The sequence below is a fragment of the Diabrotica undecimpunctata genome, chromosome 2 (assembly GCF_040954645.1).
Source record: "Diabrotica undecimpunctata isolate CICGRU chromosome 2, icDiaUnde3, whole genome shotgun sequence".
Lineage (NCBI taxonomy): Eukaryota > Metazoa > Arthropoda > Insecta > Coleoptera > Chrysomelidae > Diabrotica > Diabrotica undecimpunctata.
The window spans coordinates 96,010,862-96,023,361 of NC_092804.1; the positions used below are offsets into that span (position 1 = coordinate 96,010,862).

General features: G+C 31.9%; 1 protein-coding gene across 1 annotated transcript in view; it reads right to left on the reverse strand.

Moving 5' to 3' along the window:
- Nucleotides 1–12,500, reverse strand: part of LOC140434738 (cathepsin D-like) — a 95,423-nt gene that overhangs the window by 82,502 nt on the left and 421 nt on the right. Inside the window, exon 2 of the mRNA XM_072523227.1 lies at nucleotides 6,736–6,865. Coding sequence (XP_072379328.1) covers nucleotides 6,736–6,865 — 130 coding nt within the window. The remainder of the gene's footprint in view (nucleotides 1–6,735; nucleotides 6,866–12,500) is intronic.

Sequence of the window (12,500 nt, forward strand, 5' to 3'; positions counted from 1 at the left end):
AAGAGAAAAATCAAAGAAGCGGCTCTAATTATGCTAAATGAGACCAATTGTGTCGCGAATTCCTCGGCAGAATGTAGTAGGACCTGGTTACCCATATTGAAAGAGGAAGTTATTAAAAGGAAAATACCAGTATTGGTAAGTCAGTAACATATAGAGAATACATCATTTATGTTTTTTAAATAACAAACATATAAAATCGGAATTTGGTGTTTATTAAAGGTAAACTAAATGCACGATCAAATACTTACCATGTCAGGATAGTATTATGAGGTTTTTTCCTGGTTTTTCCCTCATAATTTACTATGGAATCACTAACAGAAGAATTTTACTGTCATCATGGCATGTATTTGTCTTTTTAAAGACGAATTACATGTTATGATCTTTTCTGACGGATATTCTCAAGTTAAAGTTGATTTCATGTAATCGAATGAACTATCTTATAAGTAAAGTCGTCCCAGGAACGCAACTCAACAATATTGGCAATATCATTTAAAAGTCGTCTACTTTAAAATGTATAAAGTATGTCTGAATTGTCAATATAGATGAGTCAGATAAAATTAAATTATTAGAAATTTTTCACTAAGTAACAAAAAACAAAATTTGTTTAATTTACTAATGTTTGTATTTTGAGAACGATTTCCGAAATGGAAATTGAAATGTCAATAAACGTATTTTAACCTTTAATTGTGGCTTATTCCCATTTAAATAGCAATTAATTTGCCACAAGAAAATAGCTTCAGAACAATATCAATTACATTTTATAGATCAATTTAACATGTTCCTGATTCTTTCTCATTCCTCTTTTAATTGCATCTTTCCACCTTATAATATCGATAATACGGTCATAATAATTGTTTACTTTAACTTATTCGCTACAAATTGCCCTATATAAGAATTTACTTTATAAAATATAATGTATTGCGGTTACCGTAACTCCTAAATAATTTAAAATAAAATGTAATTTAGATATGTTAAAAAAATTAAAATTTTTACTCTTCTAGTTGTAAGTATTGAAATATTCATTTTTACATAGAATAATAATTAATAAATTTACAGTTTTCTCCTGAAGAAGTTACAAAATCGTGACGAAATATTGAGACATAAAACAAATATAGTTTTAATTCCTACAGACCGATTGCTGACACTATAAATCAATATATATATATATATATATATATATATATATATATATATATATATATAGGTATATATATATATATATATATGTATATATATATAGATATATATATTTATATATATATACATATATAATGGCATGTCTCGCAAAATAGGAAAACAAAAAGTCAGTTCAGTACAGTGCAGCCAAGTTAGAAAAGGAGCATATTGTCATCCGGAGGAGTGTTCCCAAAAGAATTCCCAAACTTGGGAATTCCAAGTTTGGCCAAATCCAAATTTCTAATTGATTCGATGCAGGGAAATTCCACTTTTGCTACGTAAAACAAAGGATTTGTTTTACATAAAAGCAGGTAGATTTTCTCTCATCGATCAGTCGAGCTTGCCTCTTCTACTGTAGACCTAGTCGGTGCTATTATTGTTCCTACTAAGTTATTGTTTTATTTCTGATTTCCTATATACCATTTTATTTTAGCATTATTGTATATTCAGACCTTTTCAGGTTAGAATATTACATTGATCTATATTTGTTCATGTACTGATTGTTTGATATTTTATTTGATTATTTTAATTGTTTATTTTTCTTGTATTTTGTGTCTAAGTTGTTCTTCCGTAAGTTAAGAACACTTAGAAATATTTATCTTGCTTTTTCTATTTTATATTTTGATTTGTACTTTGTCTAAGTAGTTCTTTCCGGTAAGTCAAAGAGCTCTTAGAAATATTTCTCTAAATATTTGACTTGTTATTTTAATTGTGCGTCTAAGCCGTTCTTTTCCGGTAAATCAAAAGAACACTTAGAAATATTTTCATAATGATTGTTGCATTATTATTTCCGATATTTTATCTGAGATATTTTCTTCCTTAAGTTAAGAAAATACTTAGGTAATACATTTTTTTTTTCAGTTTTTTCTTTTATGCTAAGTTGTTTCTTCCGTAAGTCAAGAAACACTTATAAGTATTTGTATTCTTATTTTTCCATATTTGATTCTCTTGTTTGTTTTCACTCCAAGTTGTTTCTTCCGTAAGTCAAGAAACACTTAGAAATATTTCCATACCTTGTTTTATATTTACATATTTCATTTATCTATATTTCTGTCCTAAGTTGTTTCTTCCGTAGGTCAAGGAATACTTGGACTATTTTACCTGTTCTGTTTTCTATTTTTGATCTGTTATTTTGTAACTGCTCCTTGGAACTGTTACCTATAACAGATACTTGTCACGGTAACCGTTATTTTATACCAGTAGCAGTATTAAACCATTTCATCAGTGGCAAGCAAAGATAGTCAACACCCGGTCTAATTCCGAGGACAGAAAGAAGTCCGCAGAGCCGGCAATGGGTCCTACAGGCCCAAATGCCCCCTCTCGGCAACATGGCGCCCAACAAAAATCTGAACCGACGACCCCAGGACCGTCTTCAAGCCAGCCTTCAACCGCTGACTTCATAGCTGCACTTATGCAAGCGATGACGGCCCTTTCAACTACCCAAGGCACGACACCACAGATGCCCCAACACACACCTGAGCTACCGAAGCCCAGGATCACTTACATGAAACTACCCCAATTCTCAGGCCGAGACATCGAGAATCCACTCAACTTCCTGAACAAAGCAGAGAACTTCCTCACCAAATACGATGTCGACGAGGACCAATGGATTGACTACCTAATAGACAATTCTCTCCACGGTGATGCGAAGAAATGGGCCCAGAAATTCTCACATACAGACCTGCCATACGACACGTTCTGAGACCGCCTCCTGAAGAAGTACAACGATCCCGCTTTACTTTCAGCCCTCACATCCAAACTCCACGGCGAACACCAACGGAAGGACGAACTAACGGAAGACTTCATTAATGGGAAAGCTGCCCTGTTCAGACGTCTCGCCCCGTACACCCCTGAAGACCAGAGATGCATCACAATTGTGAATAAACTGCGACCAGATATCTCGATCTGCCTACGGCTGAACATCCCGAAGACAGAAAAAGACCTCCTGACAGGCTAGGTTCTATTGATAGAGACAATGGAGCACGGCGACGAGGAGGAGGACACCGACCCCATCCTCGACGGTCCGGTCGACATACCACTCCGAGAGGAAATCCGGAGAAGTCACCGGACACACAAGAGAAAGAAACGACTTCTTAGACGCGAGCAGCAAACCTCAGAAGACGTACCCAGGAGCGAGATTGAAGAGAATCTCCTCCAAGAGTTCACGATGGTCGACGATGCTGACCATAGGACCCTGACCCCTCCGGACGGACGGGATGAAGGAACCACAGCGCAGCCGACCGCCAAAGATGACCAAGGATAAGGTCCCATTACGACACGTGGAGATATCAAGGTGAATTGAGTAGCCTTATATCTTCACGACGTCGTAGGACCTCCTCAGGGTGAATAAAGTAGCCTTGACGGAAGCAGACGAGCCACCCGGCACACCTGGACCACCTGGACTACCTAGACCACCTGGGTCTACTGGACCATATACAATTAAGTTCAAATATCTTAAGTACAATATCTTAGTTTTTTTTATCTGAAGTCTTTTACATTATATTATTTTAGGGTAAAAATTTTATTATTGTATTTTTTTTTATTCTTAAATTGTATTTTTCTATTGTTTTAATAAATTTTCTTAGCACCGTTAGGTCTTTCAGAGGAGGGGGGATGTCCTCCAAAGGCGTGTCAACCGGGAGCTGACAGCAGTGCCGGACGCATCAAGGAATTTGGATATCGGTCAAAATACTTGGGAATTCCAAGTTTGGCCAAATCCAAATTTCTAATTGATTCGATGCAGGGAAATTCCACTTTTGTTACGTAAAACAAAGAATTTGTTTTACATAAAAGCAGGTAGATTTTCTCTCATCGATCAGTCGAGCTTGCCTCTTCTACTGTAGACCTAGTCGGTGCTATTATTGTTCCTACTAAGTTATTGTTTTATTTCTGATTTCCTATATACCATTTTATTTTAGCATTATTGTATATTCAGACCTTTTCAGGTTAGAATATTACATTGATCTATATTTGTTCATGTACTGATTGTTTGATATTTTATTTGATTATTTTAGTTGTTTATTTTTCTTGTATTTTGTTCTTAAGTTGTTCTTCCGTAAGTTAAGAACACTTAGAAATATTTATCTTGCTTTTTCTAATTTATATTTTGATTTGTACTTTGTCTAAGTAGTTTTTTCCGGTAAGTCAAAGAACTCTTAGAAATATTTCTCTGAATATTTGACTTGTTATTTTAATTGTGCGTCTAAGCCGTTCTTTTCCGGTAAGTCAAAAGAACACTTAGAAATATTTTCATAATCATTGTTACATTATTATTTCCGATATTTTATCTGAGATATACACTTATAAGTATTTGTATTCTTATTTTTCCATATTTGATTCTCTTGTTTGTTTTCACTCTAAGTTGTTTCTTCCGTAAGTCAAGAAACACTTAGAAATATTTCCATACCTTGTTTTATATTTACATATTTCATTTATCTATATTTCTGTCCTAAGTTGTTTCTTCCTTAAGTCAAGAAACACTTAGAAACATTTTCTTTGCATTGTACTTTTATACCATTTTATTTTTCTTGTTTACTAAGTTATTCCTTCCGTAAGTCAAGGAATACTTGGACTATTTTACCTGTTCTGTTTTCTATTTTTGATCTGTTATTTTGTAAATGCTCCTTGGAACTGTTACCTATAACAGATACTTTTTTCACAGTGGCAAGCAAAGATGGTCAACACCCGGTCTAATTCCGAGGACAGGAAGAAGTCCGCAGAGCCGGCGATGGGTTCTACAGGCCTAAATGCCCCCTCTCGGCAAAAATGTTAACTTGAGAAAGAATCATATTATATATTACAGAACACCATACACAAAAAGAGGTATCTTTGAATGCTCTAACCAAAGAAGAATTACGCATCTAAATGCAGCGTATAAAATATTATCTGTCTTATTATGCCACCGTATGGCTCCATGTGCAGAACGAGTAATAGAAAAATACCAGGCTGGTTTCAGAGGTGGATAATCGATAATTTATCAGATTGCAACCCTAAGGCAAATTTTAGAAAAAAAAAATTAAATATGACAGATACTCATCACATATTTATATACTACACTAAAATGCATCCTACGACTCTCTAAATAGAAGAGAAATATTTAGGCTCAATCTCTTTCTTTAAATCCTCAATTATAAAGAGAAAAATAAAGGTACACCTCTACAAAATAATAATACGCCCAGTTTTAACGCATGGTTCGGAGAACTGGCCTCTAACAAAAAGGACCGAAAAACTGAATATTTTGGAAGAAAAGTACTAAGGCGAATTTATGGCGCGGTGAATGCCAATGGAGTGCGGGGAAGAAGATACAGCTTCGAACTTTATAGAATATACTAGGAAATATACTAGGGCATGTAATACGGATGGAATAAAATAACCCAGATAGAAAAACGCTTCTTGATAGACCCATTGGTCAGACACAAATAGGAAGAACCAGAACAAGGTTCATAATATTGTAATATTCATTGGCAACATCTATGAAAACATGAGAAATATAGGAATGCGTGCTTGCGGAAGATGGATAGGGACGATTGGAGAGAAATTCTTGGGGAGGCTAGGACCCACATACGGTGGTAAAGCCAGAATCAATATATCGAAGAGTAAAGATATGTACTAAAGGTACAAATCTGCTAAACGTTATATATTATAACAAATTTGTCAACATAAAAATCTACTTACTAACTGATCCCTACAAAATTCCAAACAATTAATTCCTTAGAAATGGCAGAAATTTTACAAAACTTTTTTTACACACGTAGATCCTAATTTAGCATATAAAATTCTTGTCAAAGTTTTTGAGTTTTAATGAAAACTTGTCACAAGAAAACAGTTTCAAAATCTTTTTAACTTTTGTCAAAAGTTTGTAAATGTATGATTATTTGGATCGTACCTTGCCTTTAATATTGGAGATAATTCAATCCTACTTAAGTATATATTTTTAAGAAAAAAAAATATATACAAAAAAGAGGTGATCTATATTTTTTAAAAATGATTTTGTTTAGGTTACATCTAATACAATTTTATATTACTAGGTACTATCAAATTAGCGAAATTATGGCGTTGCGTTTAATTTTTAAAAGCTGTAGCAACTTATTATACCTTGCTGTAGCAATAAATTTATACCTTTTCACAAAAATTGAGTTGTCGAAAGAGAAGAAAAATCATCTATGACTAAATACTTAATTAAAGCTTAAAGTACATATTTTCTTATTAAATTAGTTGTTTTTGGAACTGGAAGGAAGGGAATTGAAAAATGGCAATATAGTTAAAATATATTACCTTTGGAATAAAAATTTCATCTAAGATTTTTCACAAAATCACATGAATATTGCCAATTATAAGGTTGGACTTTTTTCAGTAGTCTACTCTGTATATAGGAACAAATTAGACACAAGAATAAATGAGGTAGTTTATAAATAACCACAGAATCATCAAAATAGTAACCAATATATGCTCTCCTTTGACGTTCAGCGAAAATAGGAGGTAAATATTTTATAGGTCGCAGGATGTTTCCAAGATATTATGTTACTTAGAAATCAAATTAGTAAAGTAAACACAACTTACATCTAAATAGTTAGTTAAAACGACAGCGCTATCGTCATTGAAATTTCCACTGTATTTGGCTAATAATGTTTCTTTTAGTCCATTTCTGTTAAGTGAATCCCTCGGCTTTTCAAACTTTTTCAGTGGTATTCTACAAAATATTGAACATATTTTTAAGGAAATTTGCAGCTTTATAAAATTAAAATTAAAATGTAGTAACTTTAAAAAGATATAAAATGCCAAAGAATATAAAAATAAAAATTGATAAGGTAGTGGCGACAAACAATTAGCCTTAATACACCGAATAAGGCTAATTGTAAATATTTTCTTAAATATAGATATTAAATAAAAGATGTCGCTTTTCTAGTCAAGATCGTCTACTCCATTTAGTTGGCAATATCAAATAGTAGTGCCAAGTATACGAGACACGTGTTTGTTATGGTGCCGAAGTTCAGTTATAAATTTTATGTAAGTTTTGTTCTGAATCTATTTTCTTGTGGCATTTTAAATTAATTACTATTTAACTGGGAATAAGCCACAATTGTGGCTTATTCCCAGTTAAATAGTAATTAATTTATGTAAGTTATAAAATCACTGTTACCGAGTTACTTAAACAATATGTACCAATTGTTATCTTTGTAAAGCAGTACCAAATGAATGCTTTTTTTATGAATGCTGTTCTTTATGGTTAAATAAAGAAATAGACAGTGCCTTGATAAGAGCAATTGACTGGCCTTATTAGGAATCAACTGGCCGTATTAAGAGTAAGTTGGCTTTATAAAAAAATAGTTTGCATAATCACTTAAAATATTTTTTCTTTGCAGACGTGTCCGCTGTCCACGGGGAAAAGGGCACAATGGTCCGAAGAAGTTATTGAAGCTACGATGAATGCTATACGAATGGCATGTCTGTTTAGGGCAGTTGTTACCTTTAATATCCCTCAGCGTACGTTACGTAACCATCTAGCTAGAGGCAGTTCATAAAAACGACTTCGACGGCCGCCAGTAGTCATTAAAGATTGTATAATGTGAGCATGCCATTAACTCCCAAAATATTACAAAAAAACGTTTATGCTTTGGTTAAACAGGCAGGAATAATGCGTCTATTTTTAGTCAGAACGGAGATAGCTATCAAAAAATGGATGAACTTGTTTTTCTCAAGACATCTTGACATTGCAAAGTATCGTACTCAAAATCTTAACTTAGAAAAGAGCCCAAAAATTAAATTTTACAGTTGTTAATGACTATTTCGAAAAACTTATACGACCTATTTTATATGGGAAAGGTTTCGCAGGGAAACCTGTTAATTTAAAATATGGACAATAAAGGATGCTAGCTTACTTTGCATCACCAACTAACTGTATTGGCTAGTAAAGGTGCTAAAAGGGTACATATCGTCGTACCAGAGCATGGCGAAAATTAACAATAGTGGCATGTGGCAACGGCATAGTCAACAATAATCTGCCTATTATACCTATTTATGAAAGGGCAACGAGTAAAGCTAGAATGGTATTATAATCTTTCAGCAAAAACAAAAAAACAAAAATTATAATGACCAAGAAAAGAAGAATGGCCATAGAATTATTTATAGAGTGGTTGGATCAGTTTTGTGGATTCAAAAATCCTGGACCTGCCGTTTTAATTTTTGATGGTGCTTCATCTCATTTAGACATTCGAATTTTAGAAGCTGCAGTGAAAAGACGTAACTCTGTTTTATCTACCTTCTAACACCATCCATGAGCTTTTACCACTTGTAAAAGAAAATCATGTAACCGAATCAGAAATTGAATCAACTAACAATAATAATACAAATTTCGAAGAACAGCCATTTTGCAGTAGTGACAACGGTATAAACTAAAATAATAAAATCAAACCATTTCTGAGTAGACGGGTAATGACAATTAGAAAAATAGGACTGAATAAAGTTTTTCAATTTCACATCTCAGATGAAAACTGATCTGAGTCTGACGCAAGAGGTGCAGCTTCCAAAGAGAACTAGTGATGCTGTTTATACCTCACATATATATCACAAAAATATAGCTGCAAAACAAAGTGAGGCAGAGACATGTGAACACTAAGACCAAGTTTTATTTCCAGTGGTTTCCTGATTGGATATAAGTTGATAATTTCAATAAAAAACGTCGATAAGCCATTAATGTGAAAGCACAAGAAGTTACCAGAGATTTATTTAGTGCACGATCGCATAGTTCAGCAAAGCCAAAACCGAATTATTAAGAAAAAAAGTAATTACTATTTAATTGGGAATAAGCCACAATTAAAGGTTAAAGTACGTTTATTGACGTTTAAATTTCCACTTCGGAAATCGTTCTCAAAATACAAACAGTAAATTAAACAAATTTTGTTTTTTTGTTACTTAGTGAAAAATTTTTCTAATAATTTAATTTTATCTGATTTATCTATATTGACAATTCAGACATACATTTTACATTTTAAAGTATAAGTCGGTTCACAATTTGTTGATAGCTCACTACAAGTTTAACCCTATTTAGAAAACTGAAATACAGAGAGGACGGGTAATACGATATAATAGTAAAAACCAACCTAAAACTGACGGTTTAAGATGTTTTCGACTAACCCACCTTATATCTGAACGAATACAATACCTTATAATCCTATTACAGGGGTATTTTGAATGGTTAGAGATGACCGACCAGTGTTGTAGAGTATATGATTGAAACATTTATTTTATTTTATTAAATTGTACTTATGTAAATTGTATTTTTTAATAAAACTTATTTATTTTATTTAAAAATAAAAAGTTTCTTGCTATTTGTAAAAGATACATTAAATTAATTTGCGAAGCAAAATTTCCAATGTGTTTTAAATGTATCCATTATTTTCGAATCCGGAAAAAACTAATAAATATTTTTGAAAAATTTAAACTCAGAATGAAAGATTACATTATTACTCAGGGCAGAAAGTCCCTGAAAACTTCTACAATGTTTATTTTAATATGTTATGTAACAGGGGTGAAAATAAAAGAGAAAATATAGTATAATTTTTAATTGAAAATATTGCATGCAAAAGAAACTTTTTATTTATTCTAATAAATATTTCATTCTGCCTTTAAATTTTTCAAAAATGCTTTTTAGTTTTCTCAGGATTTGAAAAAAACAATGGATACATTTAAAACACATTGAACATTTTGACAGGCGACATTTTGCGCCTTTCCCCTTTAATACCTTACGATTACAACTACTATTACTTACCTTATATAATTACGATTAGAAAACTATTCAAATTCAAAATAAATAGGATTAACTTCGGAATCCGAGTCGTCTTGAGGGTTAATAATTAGCGGTTGTGTCTCTACGGTCGCATCAATTATGTTATCAAGATCCCACATTTTTTGTTCTTCTTCTATTACATGTCTTACTGCATCTTTCCAGTTTTGTTTTGTAATATGTTGTAAAGACTCGTATAACAATTCACGTACAGCTTGTATTTTATATGATGTATTTTTTCTAGCCACATAGCTTTTCATTTGTGCCCAAATGAGTTCAATTGGATTTATCTGGCAGTGGTAGGGTGGAAGTCTTTGTGTTGCCGGGCAATTTTTAAAAGTTCTGCTTTTACCATTCCATCTTCGTAAGGCAGATACTTATTCCGCAGCCAGTCAAGAATATCCTGTTTATTCCACGCATTCGTTGGAAGTCTTTCTACTAGTCGTGAATGATAAGGTGCATTATCTAATACTATAATTGAATTTGGTGGTATGTGTTCAATCATCTGCTCAAAATACTCTTCGAAAACATCAGCTGTCATCTCCTCGTGATAGTCTTTTGTGTTTTTGGACTGAAATTCCAACAAACCGTGCTTAACAAATCCTTTTTCACTGCCAATATGAGAAATTATTAATCTACTGCCTTTACCAGAAGGTGGGGAGATACCAGTAGACCAACCTTCCATAAAGGCTTGCCTGGAGCTTAATATATTTTTATCTGACCAAATTTTTTTTAGAGTATGACCTGAGTTTACCGACGTTTCATCCTGGTAGAAGATGGGCCTTCCTTCAGCCCGGAATTTTCGTATGGATCTTAGATAATGTTCGTAGGTATATGGAATAAAAAATCACTCACGCACTGCATATAATTCGCAAAAGAAATATTCGAGACGCTAATTACTGCCGTAGACGCGGAAACACCGACGAGCCGTAAATTACATGCGCTCAAAAACGTACTAAACAAAAAAATTGTTTTCGTTCGTAATAACTTCACCCTTTCAAGTAAAGTTTCGAATATAATTATATTATTAAACCTTCGGATATGAATTCCAGGTTTTCTAGTAAAGTGATTAAACGCGAAGATTAGTATTGAAATATCCAAAGAGATAAGGTATTCTTATTTACAAAATTGTTAATGGTTAAATTCCTTTTTTTATTAATATAATATAATAACCAACATTAGTCGTGAAAGTTTTAATTGTTTTTTTGCTAAATATATTAGTATTAAAATATTCTCAATATTATATATAACAGTATTAAAACATTATATTATTATTTAATGAATAAACACCTTAGGAACGCCTATGATTTACGACCGTTTTATGAGTTTGAGGCACATTTCGTGCTCTCAACAATTTGTGAATGAAGAATAGACGACTTTAAAATGATATTGCCAAAATATTGTTGAGTTGCGTTCCTGGGACGACTTTAGTTATAAGATAGTTCATTCGATAAAAAAGACAAATACATGCCATGATAACAGTAAAATTCTTCTGTTAATGATTCCATAGTAAATTATGAGGGAAAAACCAGGACAAAAAACCGCATAATACTATCCCGACATGGTAAGTATTTGATCGTGCATTTAGTTTACCTTCAATAAACACCAAATTCCGATTTTATATGTTTGTTATTTAAAAAACATAAATGATGTAAAGTCGTCCCAGGAACGCAACTCAACAATATTGGCAATATCATTTTAAAGTCGTCTACTTTAAAATGTATAATGTATGTCTGAATTGTCAATATAGATGAGTCAGATAAAATTAAATTATTAGAAGAATTTTTCACTAGGTAACAAAAAAACAAAATTTGTTTAATTTGCTAATGTTTGTATTTTGAGAACGATTTCCGAAGTGGAAATTGAAACGTCCATAAACGTACTTTAACCTTTAATTGTGGCTTATTCCCATTTAAATAGTAATTACTTTAAAATGCCACAAGAAAATAGCTTCAGAACAATAATAAAAAAAAAGAGTTATGGTATTCGGTATATCCACGAGGAATGTATAGTAACAAAAGGCGATAAGTGGGGGAAGTCGGGCCAAAGCAGTACACTTAATATTTGGAAATTTACAAAAACGTTAATCGACTTAACGTAGCCAAACTTAGACCTTTTTAGATTATAATGGTATTGTAGGCGTCTTTTCACTTAAAATGATTAAGATCAGAATTATGATAATTGAGAAAAAAATTTGTATCGAATTAAACAATTGTTTGAATTTACCCCATACGCGTGGCAAAGTGAAAAATCATGGGGGTAAAATGAAACGCCAAGTAGGTACATCTCAAATATATATATATATATATATATATATATATATATATATATATATATATATATATATATTTATATATATATATATATATATTTATATATATATATATATATATATATATATATATATATATATATATTTATATATATATATATATATATATATATATATATATATATATATATATATATATGTATATATATATATATATAAATATATATATATATATATATATATATATATATATATATATATATATATATA